The sequence below is a fragment of the Blastomyces gilchristii genome (genome assembly GCF_000003855.2).
Source record: "Blastomyces gilchristii SLH14081 genomic scaffold supercont1.4, whole genome shotgun sequence".
Classification (NCBI taxonomy): Eukaryota; Fungi; Ascomycota; class Eurotiomycetes; order Onygenales; family Ajellomycetaceae; genus Blastomyces; species Blastomyces gilchristii.
The window spans coordinates 3,995,482-4,018,826 of record NW_003101679.1 but is presented as its reverse complement, the minus strand read 5'-3'; the positions used below and the strand labels follow the sequence as shown (position 1 = coordinate 4,018,826).

The 23,345-nt window shown below is 46.0% G+C and overlaps 10 protein-coding genes across 10 annotated transcripts; 7 read left to right on the top strand and 3 right to left on the bottom strand.

Annotated features, from left to right (window-relative positions):
* Positions 1 to 6: 6 nt before the first annotated feature.
* On the top strand, positions 7 to 2,824 carry BDBG_03027 (acetyltransferase). The gene has a single exon (XM_002626804.2). The coding sequence runs from the start codon at positions 269 to 271 to the stop codon at positions 2,393 to 2,395; it is 2,127 nt and encodes a 708-aa protein (XP_002626850.1). The 5' UTR covers positions 7 to 268; the 3' UTR covers positions 2,396 to 2,824.
* Positions 2,825 to 3,043: 219 nt separating this feature from the next.
* On the top strand, positions 3,044 to 5,049 carry BDBG_16738 (uncharacterized protein; the record flags this gene model as incomplete). Its single annotated transcript, XM_031724624.1, has 5 exons — positions 3,044 to 3,607; positions 4,241 to 4,273; positions 4,334 to 4,363; positions 4,471 to 4,701; positions 4,948 to 5,049. The coding sequence occupies 5 exons, from the start codon at positions 3,044 to 3,046 to the stop codon at positions 5,047 to 5,049; spliced, it is 960 nt and encodes a 319-aa protein (XP_031577477.1).
* A 1,271-nt stretch (positions 5,050 to 6,320) lies between these two features.
* On the top strand, positions 6,321 to 6,639 carry BDBG_16737 (uncharacterized protein; the record flags this gene model as incomplete). The annotated part of the gene is made up of 2 exons (XM_031724623.1): positions 6,321 to 6,459; positions 6,545 to 6,639. The coding sequence occupies 2 exons, from the start codon at positions 6,321 to 6,323 to the stop codon at positions 6,637 to 6,639; spliced, it is 234 nt and encodes a 77-aa protein (XP_031577476.1).
* Positions 6,640 to 6,990: 351 nt separating this feature from the next.
* On the top strand, positions 6,991 to 7,254 carry BDBG_16736 (uncharacterized protein; the record flags this gene model as incomplete). The annotated part of the gene is made up of 1 exon (XM_031724622.1): positions 6,991 to 7,254. The coding sequence occupies one exon, from the start codon at positions 6,991 to 6,993 to the stop codon at positions 7,252 to 7,254; it is 264 nt and encodes an 87-aa protein (XP_031577475.1).
* A 1,415-nt stretch (positions 7,255 to 8,669) lies between these two features.
* BDBG_03023 (uncharacterized protein) lies at positions 8,670 to 10,685 on the top strand (the record flags this gene model as incomplete). The annotated part of the gene is made up of 4 exons (XM_002626800.1): positions 8,670 to 8,707; positions 9,433 to 9,697; positions 9,817 to 10,129; positions 10,501 to 10,685. 4 exons carry the CDS (start codon positions 8,670 to 8,672, stop codon positions 10,683 to 10,685), a joined length of 801 nt encoding a protein of 266 aa, XP_002626846.1.
* Positions 10,686 to 12,462: 1,777 nt separating this feature from the next.
* On the top strand, positions 12,463 to 12,993 carry BDBG_03022 (uncharacterized protein; the record flags this gene model as incomplete). The annotated part of the gene is made up of 3 exons (XM_031721061.1): positions 12,463 to 12,551; positions 12,619 to 12,730; positions 12,814 to 12,993. 3 exons carry the CDS (start codon positions 12,463 to 12,465, stop codon positions 12,991 to 12,993), a joined length of 381 nt encoding a protein of 126 aa, XP_031577474.1.
* A 1,625-nt stretch (positions 12,994 to 14,618) lies between these two features.
* BDBG_03021 (MFS transporter) lies at positions 14,619 to 16,377 on the top strand (the record flags this gene model as incomplete). The annotated part of the gene is made up of 5 exons (XM_031721060.1): positions 14,619 to 14,792; positions 14,850 to 14,901; positions 15,002 to 15,052; positions 15,112 to 16,118; positions 16,207 to 16,377. The coding sequence occupies 5 exons, from the start codon at positions 14,619 to 14,621 to the stop codon at positions 16,375 to 16,377; spliced, it is 1,455 nt and encodes a 484-aa protein (XP_031577473.1).
* A 1,022-nt stretch (positions 16,378 to 17,399) lies between these two features.
* BDBG_03020 (CMGC/SRPK protein kinase) lies at positions 17,400 to 18,809 on the bottom strand (the record flags this gene model as incomplete). The annotated part of the gene is made up of 7 exons (XM_002626797.1): positions 17,400 to 17,578; positions 17,642 to 17,659; positions 17,682 to 17,808; positions 17,866 to 17,974; positions 18,009 to 18,089; positions 18,163 to 18,540; positions 18,634 to 18,809. The coding sequence occupies 7 exons, from the start codon at positions 18,807 to 18,809 to the stop codon at positions 17,400 to 17,402; spliced, it is 1,068 nt and encodes a 355-aa protein (XP_002626843.1).
* A 377-nt stretch (positions 18,810 to 19,186) lies between these two features.
* BDBG_03019 (DUF292 domain protein) lies at positions 19,187 to 21,250 on the bottom strand. Its single transcript, XM_002626796.2, has 2 exons — positions 21,038 to 21,250; positions 19,187 to 20,932 (listed from the first exon to the last, which is right to left on the bottom strand). The coding sequence occupies exons 1-2, from the start codon at positions 21,056 to 21,058 to the stop codon at positions 19,685 to 19,687; spliced, it is 1,269 nt and encodes a 422-aa protein (XP_002626842.1). The 5' UTR covers positions 21,059 to 21,250; the 3' UTR covers positions 19,187 to 19,684.
* A 73-nt stretch (positions 21,251 to 21,323) lies between these two features.
* BDBG_03018 (uncharacterized protein) lies at positions 21,324 to 23,253 on the bottom strand. Its single transcript, XM_031721059.1, has 3 exons — positions 22,917 to 23,253; positions 22,662 to 22,817; positions 21,324 to 22,590 (listed from the first exon to the last, which is right to left on the bottom strand). Exons 1-3 carry the CDS (start codon positions 23,125 to 23,127, stop codon positions 21,779 to 21,781), a joined length of 1,179 nt encoding a protein of 392 aa, XP_031577472.1. The 5' UTR covers positions 23,128 to 23,253; the 3' UTR covers positions 21,324 to 21,778.
* Between the last annotated feature and the right edge of the window lie 92 nt (positions 23,254 to 23,345).

Sequence of the window (23,345 nt, the reverse complement as noted above, 5' to 3'; positions counted from 1 at the left end):
TTATTGGACACCTGGGTTCTAGCCCTACCTAGTGAAGTCTTGGCCACCCCTGCCTTGGACGGTTTTCATGAAGGAACCGGAGTATTCTAGGTCGTTGAATCCCCAACAAATCGGGCAGCCGGGAGGGCTAACGTTACCCCTACCCTTCCACCAAGAAGTCTCGCCTACCTCCCGCCCTATCATGGCATTTTCCGTGCGCATCTAATGTTGCAGTTTGCTGTCCCTTCTCCTGGCTAAGTGACACGGCAGCATACCTAGCTCATTCATCATGACCCAGAGTTATATGATCCCGTGGGTTTATGACTTCGGGATATGGATTTTCGCGTGTTGTCTAGATATTTTCTTCCGTGAAATTTATTCCCGGGGAGCATGGCGGATCCCTAAGAGCGGCCCGGTGATCATAGTCGCCGCGCCGCATGCCAACCAATTCGTCGATTCCGCTGTGTTAATGCGCAACATGAGACGCTATGCTGGACGCCGCACATCTTTTCTCACGGCGGACAAAACTATGCGCGACCCATACATTGGGAGGATGACTCGTCTTATGGGGGCTGTATCTGTGGTCAGGGCAATGGACCTTGTCAAGCCTGCTGAGGGCACGATTTGCCTGCCCCATCCGGAAAATGACCCAACTCTGGTCCGCGGGAAAGGAACGAACTTCACCAACGGAGAGTTCATGGAAGGGGGCTTAATTGTTTTACCTAGGGTGGGGAGAACGAATGTCGAACAGCAAGCAATTGCTGAAATCCTGGGGCCGCAAGAACTGCGGCTCCGCAGACCATTCAAAGATTTTGATAAGGACCACCCGCTCTACGATGGATTGCGCAATGGGACCCCGTTTAAAGTCGCGCCGTTTGTGGACCAAAGCCAGATGTTCGATTCAGTGTATCGCGAACTTTGCAACGGCGGTTGTGTTGGCATCTTTCCCGAGGGAGGAAGTCATGACCGCCCTAATTTGCTTCCATTGAAAGCTGGCGTGGCTATAATTGCCCTAGGTACTCTAGCACGAGATCCTGACTGCGGCCTCTCTATAATCCCCTGTGGCATGAATTACTTCCATCCAAATAAATTCCGGTCCCGTGCTGTTATAGAGTTTGGTAACCCCGTTCAGGTTCACCCAGATCAAATTGAAGCTTTCAAGGCCGGAGGACAGCTCAAACGTAACGCTGTGGGATCATTGCTGGAAACAATTAACGACGCACTTGCTGCTGTCACTCAACTAGCTCCGGATCATGACACCCTTATGGCCATTCAAGCTACGAGAAGACTATATAGGCCTCTACGAATGAAGCTCCCTTTACCCGTTGTTGTTGAACTTAACCGGAACCTTCTTAAAGGCTATACGCGGTTTAAGGACGAGCCTAAAGTTCTTCAGTTAAAAAAGGCTGTATCAGACTACAATGATCGGCTGAAGGCATTAGGTATTCGGGATCACCAAGTCGAGTGGGGAGATGTAGAGCAACGGCCGTGGTGGGTAGTGTTTGGCACTCTGCTTCGGCGTATCGGTGAATTTCTCGCACTGGCAGTGGGAACTCTACCGTCAATTGCTTTATTCTGGCCGGTTTTCATCATTACGAAGATCGTGTCTGTCAGAAAACAGCGTAAAGCGCTAGCAGTTTCCGTTGTTAAGCTAGAAGCACGCGATGTTGTCGGAAGTTGGAAGATTATTGTGGCGATGGTGCTAGCACCGGCTTTGTACACCTTTTATACCGCTATAGCCACGGTTTGGTTGCGTTATTGTCGCCACGATGGGCATTACTGTTCTGCTGTGTCTTGGTGGATTAATCCGAGGAATTATATCCCTGATATTATGCCGTTGTCGCTTTTTTCGATATTGTTCTTCGGACTCATGATTTTCGTCTCCCTTGCCGGGCTACGCATTGGCGAGATAGGCGCTGACGTGCTCAAGTCTCTACCACCACTACTAGTCGCTTTAAAGCCCAGATCAGCTACTTCATTGGCTCAGTTGCGAGCTGAGCGTCAAGCGCTGGCTGCTCAAGTTGTTGAGGTAATTGACACGTTCGGACCTGAAATCCTACCGGATTTCGAATCGGAAAAGCTTGTACATGAGGGCCCTAATGGCGATTCTTATCTATCTCGACTAAAGAGCATGCCCCCTAGCCATGCAAGTAGCAGGAGCAGGAGCCAAAGCCGCGGCAGTGGAAGGCGGTCCAGCAGCTTTGGTTCCTTTCTCCACGATACTCTGATAAAACCGCTGTCTACCATATCGAACGAAAATTTGGTTGAGGTGAACAGGCGGATCACGGACTCTGAGCAGAAGAAACGTGGACCGTGCTCTAGAAGAGAGGCCGATTCGGACGATGATGATGTCGTCATGGTTAACGGTCCTTCCTCCATTATGACCGGTGGAGCTGAAGATAAGAAATCACGATGACGACGATGGTTAGGATGATAACAATGGCTTCAATCCAAGAGATCTATCCGGAAGGGTATATGGATTTCTAAGCCGTAAGATTCCGTTGGAATCAAGCATTGTGCTGACGCTTGTCCACGAAATATCAAACAAGCATACATAGAACAAGCCTTCGTTAAGAGGGCCACTAAGGGATGGGACGCTACCGCGAATAATGTATATAATTTTATATAATTGTAGATGCCCGTGGATGAAATTTCTATGGCCAAAGGGTAGATATAGTGGCGGATGTCCTATAAATATAAAGACATTGTTCAATTATCTTTGTACATCTATATCACAGGCGGAAAATGCTCAGGGGACAATAGCTGTGGATGGATGCCATCAAGGGGCTCATGTGACCTCACCCTAACTACCTAGGTATCACTGGACTTCCACGCAGAATGTTGCACCATAAGATATGCTTGTCTTTTAGACACCATACATGTTCGACAATAAATATTCCTAAAACACACGGGACTACCATCCGTGACATGGCAATCACTCGTGGCTCAAGAGCTCTTCCTCCGTTGATATGCAGGCCATCCTTCTAACTAACATCTCAATTAATCTCCTGTCAAGGCCATTCGAGCGAGGTCCATCATCAGTATTTTACCTACCTCCTCCAAAATGGTCACCTATATACTTTATGGCTTCCGTTGGCACAGAGCGCCCAACCCCTTAGCTCCAGGTATACGCGCTTACATAGCCCTCTACAACCTTCTCGACGCAGCTGCGGAGTACCTCCAGCACCCGACTACAACGGCAGCAGTCCTCAATTCATTCAAGCTCCTTGACCCTGACATCCTCACTCATCTCCCTAATCTCCAACTTATTGAACAGTACGACCCTGAGGACCTTAGCCCTGACGCGGTAAGCCAACCATATGCATACGTCGCAGCAAAGACCATGACTATGGGCGCAGAGGCCTTATCCGGTGCGGGGCTAGGATTAAGGGTCCAGGAGATTCTACAGCAGGACCCGGGCTTGTCAACGGCTGGGAGTGAAGTATTTAGGAAACTTAGAAATGAACTCGCGCCTGATGCGGAGATTGGCTGGTTCGTTGTTTACAATGGAGATCCAGAGCGTTCATTTGAGGATTCTGACGAAGATTCTCCTGTCGATGACGGCGAGGATGATGTGATGGGTTGTCGTGACAGCGAAGCTGCTACTGCTGATCCTGTCGATTCTACGGTATGGTCCTATTCCCGTTCCTACGATGTCAAGCTTCATTAAGTGGCAAGACATGTCCGCGATAATGCCTGGGCGACTGATGACAACCTTATGCAGAGTGCGGATATTTCGAAATCCAGAAAGATGAGCCAGCGAATCTTTGATAGCAAATGAGATGCTCACTTATCGAATCAGAGGAATATTTTAGCGTATTGGTTTTTGGTATGCTTGAATATTTTAGTTATAAAATAGATTTTCAGGGGAGAATGGTTCTTTTGTATAGTTTGGACGGTATCACTTCATCTTTCAGGAATTTTTTGAGAGAATAACTGTTTCCTCGTATCTCCTTCTAGACAATTCAATGCTGTCTATTTCCGGTATAACATTAACGCCGCTGTTCCGAATAACTAGTTACTGAAAGGCGGTTGCACTTGGCAGAATGACGTGAGATAAGCTTCAACCACCAGCTTGGAGTATTGTACTGCAATATCTCATGCGGCAAACATACACCTCCATGAAGCATTAGCCAATGAAAGGCTTGGTAACAGGCCATATTTATGCGGCATGGTTCTTTCATTTATTCTTATCCAGAACAGGCAGTGTGTAGACCCTTCTCCAAATGCGTGAACTTCGCTAACGTGGCCAAGAGGCAAGACCCGTCTGGCAAAATGGTATGCCCCATACAATGTAAGTGACATCTTATCCGCCATGGTTTATATGTTGCAATTAATAGCTAACAAGTATTAGGACGATGAGAAAGTAAAACTAAAGGGAGAGGTCCGTTTCCCGCCACCAAGAATTCCCCTCCATCTAGATCTCCCTCCTATATATGCGGAACATCCAGCGCAACGTTTCCTATATCTAAAGCCCGAGTTATCCTACAGGTCCACCGCCTCATTGCCCCTCGAGATCAAAAATATCAATCCAACTTTGTCGAGTTCCGTCGCAGCACGAAGATCGTTTATAGGCGATATGCGGGCCTATTCTTCTGCGTCTGTGTCGATGCGAATGATAATGAATTGGCATACTTGGAAGCCATACACTTTTTCGTGGAGGTCCTCGATCAGTTTTTCGGCAATGTTTGTGAGCTTGATTTAGTTTTCAACTTCTATAAGGTGCGTCTTTCGTTCCGTGAGCTATGGATGATGTCGAATATTCTTTTCTCTCTCTTTCTTTCTTTCTTTCTTTCTTTCTTTCTTTCCCCCTTCTTTTTTTTTTTTTTTTTTTTTTTTTTTTTTTTTTTTTTTTTTTTTTTTTTTTTTTTTTTTTTTGGGGGGGCGAAATTGCGAAATCGGGCTGTGTTCAGTGTATCGGTTTGGATGCTAATTTTTTTTTTTTAAAAAAAATTGATATATATCCAGGTTTATGCTATTCTCGACGAGGTGTTTCTCGCTGGCGAGGTTGAGGAAACAAGCAAACAGGTTGTGCTGACAAGATTGGAGCACTTGGATAAGCTTGAATGAACGCACGACTATACACTTACCCGTCGGCATGTCCTTTCCCTCAATTGCTTTCATTGATGTAATTCTCAAAAGACTCCGCCATAGAATGCCCGCACTATACACTTACTTCACATCTTGAATCCCATCATTACTCCTCGAAATACCCCGGATATGTGACATAGGAGCCTATTCTCCTCAGGTTGTTGTTTCTTATTTCACCTTTTCGCGACGGTCTCTTTTCTCTATCCTTTTGCAGTTGAAACCCGGCTTCTAAGAGGTTATCGCATGCCGCCACAACAACGTTTTCTTCTTGCTTGGTCCCTTGCTGGCTCCATGATTGCGTCGAACACCATGTGAGATTTTAACCACGTAACTGACTTCATCAACATACTGAGCGGATGATTTTGATCCCTTTGAATTGCCGAATACTAATAAATTGGAGTCATTGATTATGTTTCTGTTTACCCAAGCCTGAAAACAGCCGGGATTGAAGCCAGGATTGGTCCAAACTTTGAAACACACCCCCAGGTCAATGGAAAAGTAGGTTTCAGTATAAACGGTAGAGTTTCTGCTGATCAGAGGCCTCTTGCAAGAACATTCCATTTCAGCAATTATGTTACGCAACCAGATGGGAAAGCTTGCGCATATCTTCACACCAGTATAACTCCCACGCGTGCATCTGGTTGAATCTGTCAGTTTTCATTAGTGCAGGTTTTCCGTTGCATGGCTGGCAGCAACCGGGACAGAAATTAGGATAATATTTCGGAAGATGCCAGAAGCGCCGAACCATAAACTACAATCTCCTGTCAGTCGTCTGCTACATCCTTGACGACGTGCTGCGGACATCCGAAGTTCTCGCTCCTCGCTCCTCCTTCCAAAGATGAGACTCTATGAAGACGTTTGGTGCCCATGTTATCCCCACCATTGGCGTATAACAAACATACACGGCCGATCATACCTTTCCGTCTCCATATTTTTCCGTCCCCCATAACAAACCGGAGCCAGCTCAAGCTCGGGCTTTTGTAACAGTTTAGATCAAGGATCAGCGCTCTGCTCTTCTAATTCTAGGTTCATGACCTATACGAGTTGATGAGAGATGGGCATCCCGACTTTTTTCTCTCGATCTTTTCATCTCAATATTTTGCTTGAAGGCGATTTTGACTACACTCATTTCAACACGAGATTTCCTTCTACACTGTCTATTTTTTATTTATTTTTACTTTTTTTTACATTGGCATCATCTAACAAATCGTAGGATCACACTCCTTGTTTTCAATTATTGCTGTTTAGATATGACTTCCGCAGAGTCCCTCCCTCCTCAAACATTAGCGGATATTTTTACAGAAGATACCTGTATAGAGCGGCAGAAATGGCATCGGACAGTTCCCATGAAGGTGTTGACCATTGGCGTAGGGCGGACTGGTACTGCATGTATGTCAATTTGCGATTTCACGGCAAAGGAAGAAATCATATAAAAGAAAATGGTCAAATTGCTGCTGACGATATGTTCATATAGCCTTTCGAGCCGCTCTGGAACGCCTCGGCTACGTGGATACATACCACATGATGAGCGCAAGCGTTGAGAACCCTTCAGATTGCCTGATGTGGTAGGATGCGCTAGCAGCCAAATATGATGCCGTAGGCGAATTCGGGTGAAAATAATGGAATCAACTCCTGGGGCATTGTCATGTATGATTCCTTCGCACGCTCCGGAAATGATGCATTCATGTATCTATATAAGATATCGACAAGAAACACTTACGTACTTCAACAACAACAGGCTGTCTGCGACTGGCCTGCGTGAGCCTTTGCAAAGAGTTAATCGAAGCATATCCAAACGCCAAAGTCATCCTCACGACTCGGGACGTTAATTCATGGCACAACTCCGTCATGAAAACCGTCTGGTAGCGCGTCACCGATCCGGAACATAGACTCGTCTCCGACTTCAGCTGGACAGCCAGCATGTACCGCCCCATGCTTCAGAAATTCTTCGACACTTTCTTCAAGGGCGATTTCCCCAATAAGGGGAAACAGGTCTATCTGAACCATGTCGAGGAAGTGCGCAGTCTTGTCCCGAAGCAGCGATTACTGGAGTACAAAATCGGCGAAGGCTGGGTCCGCTATGCGAGTTCCTGGGTGAAGAGATTCCAGACGCTGTCTTCCCCAGAGGAAGCATCACGCAGGGGTTTGTTGAGCGGTGCCGAGCGTGGAATCGCAGGCAGATGATGAATGCTAGTCCCCAGGCCGTGGCCATGTGCGCCTCTATATGATTGCCACCTCCCTTGCCGTTACCATGACCTGTAAACGGCTTTTCCGCTGATTCCATAGGTTCCGTAAACTTGTTTCTTTCGCGAATGCTTCAGAGCTCAAAAGGCGCCGGTTCGCTACTTCGTGACTTGAGTTATTCGCATTCATTCCTTTTCCCCATACTCGTCCATTTTAATTGAGATATTTTGGGCATGGCCTTTTCCTTCCTCTCCTCTCCTTCCCTTTCCCTTGCTTTCCTTTTTCCTTTCTTTTATTTCTGGTTTTTATATCCCCCAAGCTAAGCTGTGATTCATGTTTCTTGGTATATGACGGACTCTCGCCACACCGCCAAGAGATAAGCAAGGTCGGACTTGCGCATCAGGTTCCTTGTTTCGCATTAGGCACTAAAACACCCTTTGTTTCTGATTTCTACTTTGAATATAGACATGTTCAGGAGTATTCCTCATATCTTCACCTTTTGGCCAACTAGTTACTGTATAGATTCTCTTTTAATTTGACTTTTCTCAGTTTGTGCATAGAAAAGCTATATATCTATGACAAATATCTTCTCTCAGCATCAAAATTAACAAAGGTCTAGATTTGAAACAACAAAATTTTCACACATGCATGTATTCAGAGTTTTTAGGATACATGAGTTACATAGTTATGATGTCAAGCACATAAATTCCCTTTTTGATCCCTGACTTTGTACACATAAGATGGAGCCAAGGCCCACGATCAACATCCCGCTGCTAGGGGCACAGCGAAGACTGGTATACCCCCAATAAAAATGCTATATTCTACTTACTTTCGACTCCAACCGCGCTGTCAACTCATCGACGAACACAAACTTACATATGTAGTCTGTATTGATCGTATGAACGAGTCCAACTTGCGCGGCCCCGGTAGATGCCTTAAATTATCTCTCTCCCCCTTTGGTTGCTAACCTTCCTCTCATGATGGTCACCAGAATATCCTTCAAGCAAGGTGGTAGAAAATTAAACATGCTGGGCAAACGAGCAGGTCGTAGCAGTTTCGAAAAGGAGGGCAGGAATATATGTAGTATGGTTAACAAAGTGATGGTCAGTGCATGGAGTAAAAAGATCAACCGAAATTTTACTCTGGTCCCTTTCCTGCATTTTTATATGGAGGGTATTTGGATTGAAACACCCATAAAGATCCATGATTGAAGTAGTATTTCTCAGGCACACGACATGCATATGTATGTAACTGTACAATACATGTGGTACTGATCATATGTACCTGCTCCATAGGTAGGAGAATCTTTGTTGATCTGAAAAGGATTATTTTCCGAATTCCCCCCGTTTACCCCTGATGTTTGCAACTACCCAAGTACGTACAGTGCATGACCCTTGCGCTTCGGCGTCATCACCATGCATAAGAGGAAAAGTAATGGAACTTTGTGGAGCTGGTGAGCGTTAGTTGAGGTTATACTTCCCAGAGATTTTTTTCCCCCGTCCAGGGCTGGGCGTGAACAGGGTAGATGTAGACCCCGGAAAGGAAGGTAGCGAGCAGAAAATACTATGTAATAAGATTATCCATGATGCCGCCGCCAGTGGATAGAGAAGGGACCCGAAGACAATCTGTATAAGAATTTGCAGTATTTTATGAACGGCAGTGAAGTATGGCGAAGGGCACATGTTGATGTACTCCATTAGGTAGGGCAGGGTAGGCCAACTTGTGAGATGTGATAATTACAGCGCAGCTACTCGTTCTGCAGTTGTTGGATGTGTATTTACTGTATCTAGATAGTTAGCCATTCCAGCTGTAGCAAGAAACATTTCATGCTCTAGAATCTATGTCACTTACATATCTCTCGCCTTCCAAAATCTTCCTGAGATTTCAATACAACAAGAGATCAACCAAGTGGGATTGATTGCAGATCGTCAGCAAGGTTTGAAAATCTATTGTCCCCCCCGATATATCCGAGCAGAATAGTTTCCAATTTTCCAATCAGTTTTTTGGTCTGTCTTGCAGACGCACACATAATCGAGAAAGTTGTTGCCGGATTTTGGAATCTCGATAGTTATATGTTACGCTCGCGCCATAATCTGGAAACTGTTCGACTTTAGGGGCTTGAGGGGGGGCGTTGAGCAATGGCCTGGACTCATAATCGAACGACCTCGGTTTTGACAGGCATAAGCATCGCATACCGAAGGCCCGTGGGACTTCTGCAAGTGGCCTCGAGCTACATATCAACAACCTTGGAAGCCGGAATGGGAGCTTTGACTTGGATTCACAACAGGAATGGGAACCAGCAATTATGGAAGGAGGAGAGCGCGAACATAGGCGAATTCCATCGTCGTCGTCGACGTTGCACTTCGGCGCAGCAGAAAGGCTGGAGAGCAATGTGAAGCCTCAGCATGTGACGTGGATGTCTCTTCCTCGAAAAGACCAGCTGGTAATACTTGGGATATGTCGGGTGTTCGACTTTCTCTAGGTCACCTCTCTTCAAGCTTACATGTTCTTCAACTCAAATCGTTTGACTCGTCGCTATCCGATTCAACAATCTCGACTCAGGCCGGTTTTCTTCAAGGCGCATTCACGGCTGCTCAGTTTGCTACTGCTGTTCCCTGGGGTCATGCTGCCGATGCTAAATTGGGTGAACGGAAATTTGTCCTGCTTCTAGGGACGAGCGTATCCTATCTGGGTATTGCGTTTTCGACGTCGTTTACCCAGGCCATGTTCTGGCGTTCCTTTGGTGGAGCTATCAATGGTATGGTTGGAATTATCCGGACCATGATAGTGGAAAATATCAGGAAGAAAAACTACCAGTCAAGAGCCTTTTCGATTCTACCAATCGGATTTAATATTGCTTCCCTATCCGGGCCAGGTAAGGCTGTGAGACATTTTCCCATGCCATATTGCAAGCATCCTTTTGTCATAACTGACTCATAGACTCATGATACATTTCCTTGTAGTTATGGGCGATTTCCTGGCCGATCCTGTCACTAGTTACCCACGACTTTTTGGAGAAAAATTGACTTTTGGAGACAATGCTGGAGTCACGTTGTTGAAAAAGTATTTTTTTTGCGCTCCCAATGCTTTTAAATACCGTTCTCATGACTATTTGTGCAGTTTTGGTTGCATAATTTCTTGAAGAGGTAATCGTCTATTCGGTGAAAGGAGTCAGGGTCCTATCACGGACCTTGACACTCCCAGCATCCATCATTTTACTAAACAATTGTTCGTCGCATCTATTAGTGCTGGGTACTGTCCATGGCATTATTGGACAGTCGGTTTCATCCGCATTCCGCACAGTTGGCCCAGTTTTTGCATGGTCATGGTATGGTCTGGGGCTCGAAATTGGTAGTTATGGTGGGATTGGCATTGTGGCTAGTGGCGGTTGTCTCATGTCTTGGATGCACAGCGGCATTTTGGGTTTATGAGGGGTTAGGCCACGAAATAATTCTGTCTGGAGAAGAAGAGTAGTTAGCACTATGGAGTCTCACTCCTTCGCAATTTTATTAGTCCCTGCGTTAAGATTCGGAACCATGGAGATGGGTCGTGAACTGTTGGGCCTGCACCATATGTGTGAGGTTGTGTGTTTTGGGGGGCTGCATCCCCTGATTTTCTGCATACTGCGTAAAAACACGTTTTCTGAATATCAAATACCATCGACTTTCGTGCCCTGTAGTGTTGTTGACAGGGGCCTTGGAATCGCGTGGTTCCCCACCTTGTAAAGATTTGGTGCTTATGCTAGTTATGGCTTAGCGCCATTGGTCGGCTGCGCTCGGTAACGCTGTCGACTAGCCGCGGAGCCGCGGGTATATGACAACTCACCGATGTTCTTCGCGATATGCGTACGCTCTGTGCTCGGGGTTGAGACTGCGACAGTAAAATTTGTGCATCCGTACTGTTGTGTTCTTGCGGAAGTCGAAGGCAAATTGGGTTTTGATCCCCTGAAATGCATTCCATGGCGCTCTCGTTTGAGTTGAAATGAAACCCTAGCTGTCCAATCTGTGGTTGTTTAACCCAAACGGAATTCGCGTTTCTGGGCGGCGGGGATCTTGAGAGGAATAAATACAAATAGGCAAATAATACGACGTCTCACGCCCTTTTCAGCATGGGTATAGAGGGACTATTCTTAACATGGCATCGAGCCATTGGCCAAGCGCAATTCTTCTCTGCTTATGTGGAGACCCTGTGCGGACCTTGCTCAAGGGAGAACCCCACATGCAAAGCTCCAGCATTTTTCGCTATTGAAAATCCAGCTCTTCTCCCTTCTTCAGATGAGCTCTATTTTGCAACAACTTCACATAACTTCCAATTACTCATTCGTTCTCGAGTTGTTGGATGCTGAGCTCGAATTTTCCCAAAGCAATGCGCAGAGTCAGATATCAATCTTGCTTGTTTCCTATCGCGCCTTTCCCGCACTTCAATGAGATGGACTTCAGAAGCCACGCAGATCGTCATTTGTGCCGCACTCAGCTCTCTCCAAATCTTATTTCGATGTGGCTACCGATTGCTTGTAAAGTGCGGCGTGATCAAGTCGTCTAATCGATCATGGGGACCCGATGATAGCTGGATGACATTCGCACTGCTGCCCCTAATATGCCGCACTGTTGCTATGATCAGAGTGTTTGGTCTCCGGCTATCTCCTTCAATTGATGACCAGGTGTTGTCGCAAAAACTCATCTTAGTTGGTCGTGTATTCTATGCTCTTTTGTGGGTGTTATTTCCTCTTCATCTAGTTCGAAATTAGATTTACTTTAGATCTACGCGAGATCCGAGTGACAGAAGAAAAAGTTCAAAGTTTATGGACATCACCTAATATTTTTGCCATTCTTCAGTCTTTGGTGCATGAAACTTTGCTTGCTACGGTTTTATAAAAGGCTGGAAACTGGGTCCAACAAAGTCCATTACTCTCTCCAGTTCCTGCGGGCCTTTATCGTGGTAACTTTCTTCGCTACATTGCTGGCTACACTGCTTGAATGTCAGCCATTGTTCATGTAAGACATCCCCCCTCTCAGTTATCAATTACACCCCACTAATAAAATGGCTGTTATGTAGGTTTTGGAATCCTAAATATTCGCATCGTAAGTGAACTTTAGATGGGCATCATCGTGATTTAACGCCCTATTTTCATAAATGTTTTCAAGTGAAAGCTAATCATACTACGCCAATTTAGATCCGTGTCGGAAAGGAATGTCTAATTTGCTCACCATGGGCTCGTTAAACATCGTAACTGATCTTGCTTTGATTCTCTTCCCCATTCCAATGCTCTGGAGAATGACATCTCTCGACTTTCAGGCGTATGTACTGGATCTCATGGCCTAGTCAAGAACCCAGTATCATTCACGCTTGCTAATCCTCGTATAGTAAGCTACAGTTAACCCTATTGTTCCTAGTCGGCATATTGGTTGTTGTAATAACAATTACGCGACTGCCTCTGATATTAAGTCACTCAGTGGCTCAAACTACACGTTCTCTGGTACATGCTCCAAAACTCCGAAACTTGACGAGTATACTGTATTCAGTGCTAATGGGGAGATACTATCTGTGGCGACACTATAGTGGGCATCCATTGAGATAGTCTGCGCAAGCATTGTTGCAAATGCCTCATTTTATTATGCCCTTTGGCAAGGATCAAATCGATACCGCGCCCGGCCTGCTGATTACGACGACTCGTCTACACCATTCCAACTTTCACATCGGCCTAGGAATGAAAGTGATAGCCGCCTCAGCACACCGTAAAACGAAGGTGGACCAGACGAATACATTATCTAAAATAACTTGGGGCTGAAGCCCCCTTCTCTATCTACAACATTCCCGGCGCTATAATCAGGATATTCTATCGTGCACGGAATAGGCAGCTGCAGCGATTTATCCGCAGTAGATTACAACATGCGCTCATTTGACCCCGATAACATTCCAGTCTCGGCGCCAATTCTGAACCCGTCTCCAATTAAACTTATTCCTCCAGCCCGGAACAATTTCTGTCAGTGCCAGATCTCAAGACCTTTTCTCCCTCCTAGATTGTACGGTGAAGTTAGCAGGACAAGCATCTGGCCAATTCGTCCAAGTTCCGGCACGGAGCATAAGTATCGAGCGACAGCAGTCTCTGACCGTTCATACTTTTATGCGCCCACGTAACCTATCAAGCCCTCTCATTTGGCATAAGTGTTGATGGGAACTATACCACGACCACGACAACATTAATTTTGTGTTTCTCCTATCTTCGGCAGCTCTTCATACGCTGCACTGGTAGCATGACCTGTAGCCTTCCCACCGCGCACAGTGGCCTGTTTCAGACGAATTTCCAATGAGGTTCAACGGGCCAAAGATGGCCAAATTCTAATTTCCGAGCTTGCGGAATATGTCTACTGGCTCCTCCAATTGGTTAGAACTTCGCTCTATAGTCGGATGTAATGGCCATGGAATTGCTGCCAAGTCGGGAGGGAAACCCCTGAATGTACAGTACATGTACAGAGTACATGTACCTGGTTGGAACGAAGGGATGAACGCCATATCTTGTCGGACTACGTCCTCTCAGCTTTCGCCTTCGTCTCCGCGTCAGCGCTGAAGCTCAATATTTTATAGATTCGGAGTCTACCGATTATGCCTCAAGGATCTCCATACCCGTTCGCTCAAATAATTTTTCTATATGTTTTTCAAATCATATACACCATCTATCAGCTAAACACACTCGGCATGCACTTTCTGAGCTTTAAAATCTTCCAGAGATTTCGACCACTCGTTATCCCGCATGGCTGGTACCAGACAATCACCAACTTATTAATTCGAGCATTTCATTTTCTGGTTACCTGCATCGGGTACTTGCTTTATGCTATGCTCATAAAATCTGAAACGTAATTTACTTTGGATGCGCTTTCCCGCCTCTATTTTTCTTTCCGTTGCAACGCTGGATTACCAATCCCTCCAGTTGTGCCACTGTTGTGTGTTACAAATATCGTTTTCCGTCAACAATTACACAACCACACTCAATTCTGACCATTGATTGTATTTCGAATCAAGCTCCACGCTTCGTATCACACCTCACAAGTCCGATGTTGCACCCAACAACGGCTCAACTTCAATTTACACTGCCGTGCAGCTTAAATACGCTCCCGGCAGCCATGTCTAGGAACATGTTCTATCTCTTGTGTCCTATTCCGGGCAAGTGGGCTCATAACTTACAGAGTGCCCAGATGGCTAAACATAAGTAAGTGGTGGCATCCTGGCTTATCTGTTTAATTTACCTACACGGACCAGGCATCATCGTATCCATTTGAGCGAGTGCCGCCGGATGTTGAATAATATACAGGCGGCTTTTCCTGTAACAGAGTAAAGTATACTCTGTAAAAAGAAAAAAATAAAATATGGCGGAAGACAAGGACAGTGAGAAAGTTTCCCCTGCGCGGAAACAAGAATGTATTGTCGATAATACCCTTCTCGATGAATCGTCAATCATCAACATGGATTATTCTGGCGCAAGAATGACATTAAGCCCGGAAGAAATCAATCTTGTCAGGAAACTAGATAGATGGATAATGGTAATGCACATATATCTTCGCTATTCGCTACACTCTGAAATTGCTAACGTATTTCAGCCAACTCTTTGGGCTATGTACTGGCTTAACTATCTCGATCGGAACGCCATTGGTACGCTTTTTTATCCTCAGCCTCATCCTCAAGGGGACGGGGGGGGGATATGGACACCGGATCATTCTTGGTGGAAATCAAACTTACATTGTCGTAACAGCCCTTGCCCGCGTAGATGATCTCGAGCAGGATCTTCACCTCAAGGGGAACGGTAAGAGTCGATACTTCCTCGTCCCATCAGATCACTGCCTTTGGCTCACTTATTTTTAGAATACAATACATGCATTTCTATCCTTTTTGTTGGGTACCTGATTGGGCAGATACCATCTAACATGTATCTCACACGGGCTAAGCCGTCATATTACCTGTCCTTCTTCATGGCTCTGTGGGCTATCGCTTCCGGTCTAACAGCTTTAGCAAAGGATTTCAAAGGTCTTTTGCTGACGCGCTTCTTTCTTGGTGTCCTAGAAGCTCCGTATTATCCTGGCGCTCTATACCTGCTATCAATCTTCTACACACGTAAGGAGATAGCCACCCGGATTTCCATACTCTACACTGGCAATATTTTAGCCACCGCATTTGCTGGCTTAATCGCTGCTGGAATTTTTGCAGGAATGGATGGGCGGTCTAGTATCAAGGGATGGCAGTGGCTTTTTATTTTACTAGGAATTGCCACGTTTGTTGTCGCCCTTGGATCGGTGTTCACACTCCCAGATGACCCCTTAAGCACCAGATGGCTCACACCGAAGGAACGCGAACTTGCACACAATCGCATTACAAACGACACTGTTGACCGCCAATCGCAAACCACAACCTGGGTCGGGCTCAAAGAAGCCGCTAAGGACTATCGCCTCTGGATCTTTGCCCTGATGCAGCACCTCCATCTTGCTGCAAATGGATTCAAGAACTTCTTTCCCACGGTTGTCCAGACGCTCGGTTTCAACAGACTTATAACATTAATTTTAACATGTCCACCATATTTAATCGCGGGACTGATATCCGTCCCCTGGTCCATGAGCTCCGGTAGATTCAACGAGCGAACATGGCATATAACAGCCGCAAAGGCTATCGCGGTAGTCGGATTCGCAATCGCGTGCGCTACGCTGAACACAGGGGCGCGATATGCTGGAATGGTAATATTTACCATTGGCACATATGCTGTCAATTCGATTATCCTGGGCTGGGTAGGGTCCACTTGTGGACAGACGAAGGAGAAAAAATCCGCGTCTCTCGCAATAGTCAATACCATTGCTAATGTGTCATTTATATGGACTCCTGTAAGTGGAGTTCCCCGTTGGAGCTTTCCAAGATTGCCTTAATTAGCTATATGAATACTCTTTCGATTTTTTGTTAATCCCGTGATAGTATCTCTGGCCCAGTTCCGACGGACCACGGTATTTAATCGCCATGTCTTCGAGCATTGGGCTATCAATTGCAACTGCAGTGGCGGCATGGGGGATGCGATTTATCCTCCTGAGGCAAAATAAGAAAATTAAACAAGTTAGCGAGGGCGGCGGCCCTTGTTATGCTTATTGATTTTGGTTTAAAAAATTACGTTTTACTGAAAAATAGTATTGAATATGGAATGGGATGGGAACCATTTGGCTACATGTCAACTGCGAGCGATCTAGTAGACGTTAGAAATTCCCTACAAATTAATTATATAGGCCCATTCCAATTCTACCTATCGGCCTAACAGGGTGGCACAGGGTATTCTGCCCTTGTAGAGTGTTGAATAGGGCAGAATGGCGAACAAAATACACATTCTTGAAATGATTTGGAGGGAAATTGAAGACATTGCACAGAGTCAGATATGAAAGAGCTTTTGATTAACTAAATAAGATATCTACTATAGTTAATGTTATCTTAGCATGCCCAGTCCCTCTTCTCAATATTTTTAAAACGTCTATTAAGTTCTACGACTGAACGGAACTCGGGCCGTCAAAATAGATAATACTCACCGCAGAATCCACCCTATTATTTCTTTCATGAAATTTGGAAAATACATATATAAGTAGGTCAACAAGTTTAAATATTCCCAAAAAGCGTCCGATTCACATAATGCGAAAACTTGAAGCACGCCGCGTTAATTAAATTGCCGAAATCATAGCGTACCAACTTCTTAGACAACTAAGGGCATCGTTCCTTGCCATAACTTCGTAAAGCAAAGTCTCCCGGTTATCCCTAGTAGATCCCCAGGTCCAGGTACACCTTTTCCAGAAGAAGCTTCAAGTCCGGTCCAGAACAACGCGAAATAGCATTTCTGACTTGAAACTAATGAGGTCTTGTTCACTTGGCTTTTCCAGTTGATTATAGCACAAATGATTGACTTCTCGCATCCTGCAATGGCTGTTGGGTAAGTGGCGTTCAAAATTCCATTGCCTGGAGCCCCCTGTAGGCTATTTGCGCGATGAGACTTCGACTGCCATTTATTTCCCATTGCGCCAGGTTTTCCCGTGCAATGGTCATTCCAGAACCTGGCAAGTAATGCGCAGAGGTTGGACAAAAGCAACAGATACCAAGCTCAAAATTTGAAGGATAGAAGATACAACCTAGGATTACTCGGATCGTAACCAGGGGTCATCAAGGAGTTCTTTTGCTGATTGCCTCGCTTCCGGATTCCACTGTAGCATTTTCCGTACGAATTGAATTAACATATCTTTATTACTGTCGGAGAGGTTTCTTTCCAACATTTCTAGTGAAATGGCTGGAATGTCAATTGCACCTTTCCAGGCTCCTATAAATCCCCCAGCTATCAGTTCTCATTTCCAACAGCAAGCACATAGTTGTGGAGACGCACCTTGATAATCAAAAAATTCTGGTGCGTATTCACTAGTTACGTCTTAGAAATCCAACCGGTGGAGTCCCAAGCAACGCAACCATTTCAGCCAAGTGATGCAAGTTCAAATTCTGCCTATTTTCGTCACGAGCGTCGAACAAGTGCATATTTTCAAAGAGATCCCAAATCTAATTGACTACTCCGTAGTCAGTAACGCATAATGCAGTCCAATGCTAGAAACTTACTAGAACGCCGACATTCCAGATATCCACCTTGTTGTCCCACCTCATCCGCAGCAAAACTTTAGGAGCCCGATACAAGTAAGGCTGAATATCTTCATGGCACGTCGTTGAACTAGTAAGAGCCTCCCCAAAGTCACATATCACACAGGGCGGCCATGGATTTTCGGAACTGGTAGATTATTCTATCGCCGTCAATTTTTTCGAGGCCTAGGACTCTCGAGCTCATTCTATTCAAAAGTAGACAGTATGGTTTCATCTTCTATGGCCAACGTAATGTTCTTCTCTTGGATCTAATGTGACATGTCACTGAAAAATAAACGAGTTTTTTGGGGGATTGTGTTGAGGTCCGAACCAGTATGAATGACTTGAGCTTCATTATGGAGGAAGTCGAGAGCATAGAAGATGTGGATTAAGGTAGGCTTCAACAGGTCCTCCGGGAACTTCCTTGAGGGTGCTCTAGCCCTAAGTTCTGCCAGGCTCATGGCAAGGGGTTTATGGACAAGGCATAAATGGTTGCCTTTTGGTAAGCTGATGTCCAAATTATCCACCGCAGTGCGCACAAGGGTAGATCCGATATGTTCAGTCACGATCGGGTTCAACTGGTTGTATACATGCAGCTCTCTTTGGGCTTGAGTGAAGTCTCGCTCGTAAACCTTCATAGCAACATGCTGGTGACCCCTAGAGATAGAATGTTAAGCTGTGAAATATAACTCATCTCCTTTCTCGATTTTTATTTTCTTAATTATTTTCAAATTAGATAACTTTACTTACTGCAAATCCCGACAGAGCCAAACGGTCGAATATACCATACCATGCATAGTCGCCTCCATCTTTAGCCACTTCATTGCCACCCCCTTCTGGTATTCCTCACAGCCTCTAATCAGAAACTCTCTCTTTTTCAACTTGTTCCTTGGGGAGGAGAAATTTGTCTGAGTTGAAGCCAGCATTTTCGGCCCTCTGCTAAGCGCATTTCATGAGTGAGCTCTGTGTCCATGGTTGCAACTTGGCAGGCTCAACAATTAAGTAACTAGATAAGAAACAGTATCACTGTTATTTAAATGGTAGTTAATATTTAGGCAAAGGAAGGAGGCTACAAGATGGTGTGGATTATAGTAACAAGCCAAAATCTAGTGAAAAAGGGCGACTCCATTTCTTCTATGATCTGGCAGGGGATTGCAGGTCTGCCGCCCAGCTGAAATTGCTCCATCGCGTGAACTTGGCAAAGTTGTTGGTATTGTGTGCTATGCGTCCTTTTAGCGGTTGGCTGATGGGTCTCCAGAAACATGGTGGGGATATGGTGAGAAGGAGAGAAAGAGTTGAGGCAGACGTGAGGATACACTCGCTGGGACTAATCCGGAGGAGAAACATCCAAATCTTCCAGTAGCTTGCTACCTATGTAGATAGATGTATATATACGGAATCAAGTTTCAATTTTTATTCTTCTTGTTGTAAGCGTGATCTTAATAGTGATCAAAATAAGACTGCTTTATACGAAATGCAGCAGAAACATGGCTCCTCTCTTCATTTAACTATGAATACAGGTTATCCCACTCTAGCAACATACAAAATGTTCTTGATTAAATACTGAGTTGGAATATATATATAATAGTCCTCCCGAAGAACAACTGAGCAGGATAGATATAGGAACCTAACATGTCCAAAAAAGAATAATAATGCACAAGCTTGCTTGCAAGACAAACTCAATCAGTAACAAATGTGATATCCAAAAGAGAGTTGAGCAAATGTCACTATCATCCTGTTCAGATTTAACATGCACAGGTTCATTGTTTGACAGTTTGACAGTTTGACAGTACTGACCCTCTCACTTCTTCAACGCAGCAAATCTCCTAGCTAACTCATCGACGTCGGGAATGTCGCTTTTTTTGCTCTCCGCCGCAGCAGTAGCAGCAGGGGCCTGTGTCGGCGCCTGAGACTTAGATGAGGATGTGCCGTTCGTAGCAGACTCATTAGATTTGTGATTAGGAATCACAGTACTTCCAGATGATGACTTTTCCCGTGGACCTGATTGTGCAGGTCCAGGCATATGTGCATCCTGTGGAGTGGAATCCTTTTTACTCCCATTCAAACCATCAGCTCTACTACCGTCAACATGTTTCGTCTGTGACACATCATTTTCATAAGCAGGCGGATCGTCTTGTTGTTCGCCTTCCCCTTTAACCGTCTCCCCCTTCCCCACCCCCTCCTCTTCCCCTTTAGCTCCACCATCTGCCTCCTCATCATCTTCCTGATGCCACGAGATCCCATGTGCCTTCGCAATCTCCTTCAAATAATTCTCCACCAGCAATTCAGGCGGATTTTGAATTCTCAACCGATCAATCAATTCGTCCGGGAGCGGGATGGAGGGGTCAGCTCCCTGGGCTTTATTCGCAAAGTCACTGCCCCATCTCTGTATAAGTTTTGCGCGCAGCTCTGGTAGGCCTGGTATATCACGCGGCAAGCGCATGTAGCAGTAGAATATGACTGCAGCGGCCTTATCTAGGTCTGGGTCGAGATAAACGTCTTTTTCTGTCGGGGGGGTAGATGGAAATTCTTGCCGCTGCTGTTGTTCATCTTTAGCTTGTGCCTCCGTCGTTGTCGCCGTTTCATTCTGAGCTGTAGACGTTTCGCCACGTCCAGCCCGCTGTTCGAGGTCATCCGGTCGTTGTGTTGTCGACGGTGGTGATTGTGGAGGTTGCGAGGGCCCGAATCCCAAAGCCTTCCATATTCCCCATCCACCTCCGCCAGCGGAAGGCTTAGAATGAGTCGCGCCTTTCGCATGCGCACCCTGTTGATTCTTCTTTGGCCCAGCCCGCTTCTGTCCTAGCGCGATATGGTCCACTATATTCGCACGCACATGAAGCTGCTCACAGTATAACTCCAAAATCTCCAGCGCAGCAATCACATTATCATTTCCAATGACATCTTCGGTTTTTATGCGGGCGAGATCGTCACGGCCTTCCTTGAGCAGCTTCGCGAGCTCACGGTGCTTGGCTTTGGAGTAGCCGTGGCGTTCCTTTTTCAGCTGGCGGATTCGGTAGATGAGAGCGCGGAGGGAGAAGATAAGTTCGGTCTAAGGTTTACATTTTGTCAGCTTGCCTGCCACGCGGGGGGTTATGGTTTAGATGAGATGAAGGGGAATTTGCGTTGGTGAGGGGATGGGATGGAGGGGGCGTACAGTCTGCTTTGGCACGGGCATGTCTACCGTGAGTTCATATCTCTGTAGGAGAGAATAAAGCGCTTCTCAAGAAAAGGTTTCATAAATACATCTCTCCAAGATCCTATTATCTCCGCAATGCGCCGAAACTGCAATTTTGATGGTCGACGTTAGGGAGGTGAGGTTACCTATTGTGAAAGTGTGGGGTTGGTCAGGCCGGGGATTAGCGCCAGCGTCACGCCTATCGATAGTTAACGATCAACAGCCACGGCCCATAAACTACATCATCCTAGTACTCGTACATTAACTGGAGAGCAAAACTGACGTAACAAGATCAAAATCGCAAAAGATCAGACTGCACTTCAATACTTTATTTCAGATGGGACCTTAATTGTGATATTAATTTTCATTAAACTACGCTCTTCTTGGGCACATCATTACTTTTGGATCCTTAATTATCCCTTGGGTATCGGGCATCCAGCAATCGTGTATCAAAAGATCTGGCAATTAAAATTAGATAAAATGAGAAACACAAGTGGCTAACCACGAGCGCCACCAAACACCTGCCATATGGAGGCTTGTATCGTTCCCTGGAATCAACGCCATGCTGAACGTGAGTGTAAAATGCAAAAACAACACCGGGTCATGTACTGCCGCCACGGAAAAAAATGGGAGCAAAAAAAGAAGAAAGAAGGAAGGAAAGAAGAGCCAACCGCCTGTTAACCTGCCCCCTCAAAAAACCAGCCCTTGGAGTTTTGGCGTTCAGAAGAAACGGAAAATCTCATCGTCAACATCATCGTCACCCGCAAGCCACGGGATATCCTCATCAACCACATCGTAGAAAACGAGCCCAAGGCTAAGAATGGTATCGAGACTAGGACCTTCCGAAATGAGTGGGGAATCAGACGCGGCATTACTTTCGTTGTCATCCTCGACGCGAAGAGTCCCAAACCTCCTTTGCAATTCTCTGCGATCCTCGCTCGTAACGAACCCGCGTGGCGCTTGTCCAAATCGCCTAATTGCTCTGCGAAGAGCCCTTGCTCTTCTCGCATGGTTTGCGCGCTTCATAGAGGATATCTCCTTCTTGGTGAAGATATAGGGAACTTTCGTAATGGGGTGGATGTGAGCGAAGTGGCATTCGTTTCCAAAGAGACATTCCCCCGAGAATTCCGGATGAAGGAGACCGCCGACTTCTGTGTCTGGGTTCTCGATAATAGGTAGATCACGCCATCGTTGAATGCTCTCTGCAAAATAGCGGCAGGGGATTACCTTTAGGCGGGCGAGGTATCTATCAATGATTTTAGCCTTGGCCGGGTTGTCTGCTCCAGTCGAACTACTAGGCTCAGCGATTCCGGTGGAGTCATTCGTAGAAGCAGTTTCGCTCCTGGCAAGCCCAGTGGTTGCAGCGGTAGGTTGTGGCGGGGTTGGAAATACTGAGCTGGGCACGACAAATTCGCTTTTAGTCCGGCAGAGCGGGCACGTCTTAGTCGTCTGTCTTGGGACACGAGAATCGGGAGTATTGATCATATCTTCAGCAGAAGTGCCCACAGAGGAGCGCCAGCTCCGTATACAGCCTATCCAAGTTAATCACCTGATATTGCTTGAGTGAAGGTCAAGAAACAAGGTGGATGAGTGGAATACGTACTTAGACAAAAGACGTGATCACAATTGACAAGCAGGCCGAAGACAGTAGGAGTTTCCATGCAAATTCCACACGGTTCCTCAGGGGTCTCTGACTTAGGAGAGTTAGCTGTCGTGGGAGGAGTCTGGTTTGAGGTGGACTCAGAAGAAACCGAAGGGCCTTTCGTATTAATTACGGTTGCATGTTAGCTTATTGAGACTCATTCTAACAAAAGCGGGTTTAGAGGAGTTGAATTAGCTGCGAGGATCAAACACCTACCAGCTACAGCTGCTTCAGCGCGGGTATTTACTGCGGTTGCACCGGCTGCGGGGCGCCTTGCGGGCTTGTCCACGCCGGCCAGAGCATCATCATGGCGGAAATAGCATTCACGACCACGGAAACAATGGCCCCTCTTCCACCACTTACAGTCGACCTGACTTGCGGGAAGGCGGGCACGTGGCCCAGGAGTTGTTTGCGAATCAGTCTCCATATTGAACACGGAGACGCGGCTACTCGAGCGATCTCAACAAGGATGTTAATTAAAAGGGGGAAGAGGTGTGTTCCTCCTGTTCCTCTTAGACGTAAAAGCAGCGCATGGTTTGGCTGGGTTAGGTAACTAAAGTGGCTGGTGATTTGTGGCACACCAGCGGTAACTAACTAGTTAGTTAACTAAGTACTTGTGGCTGGTTACTCTCTCTCTCTCGCATT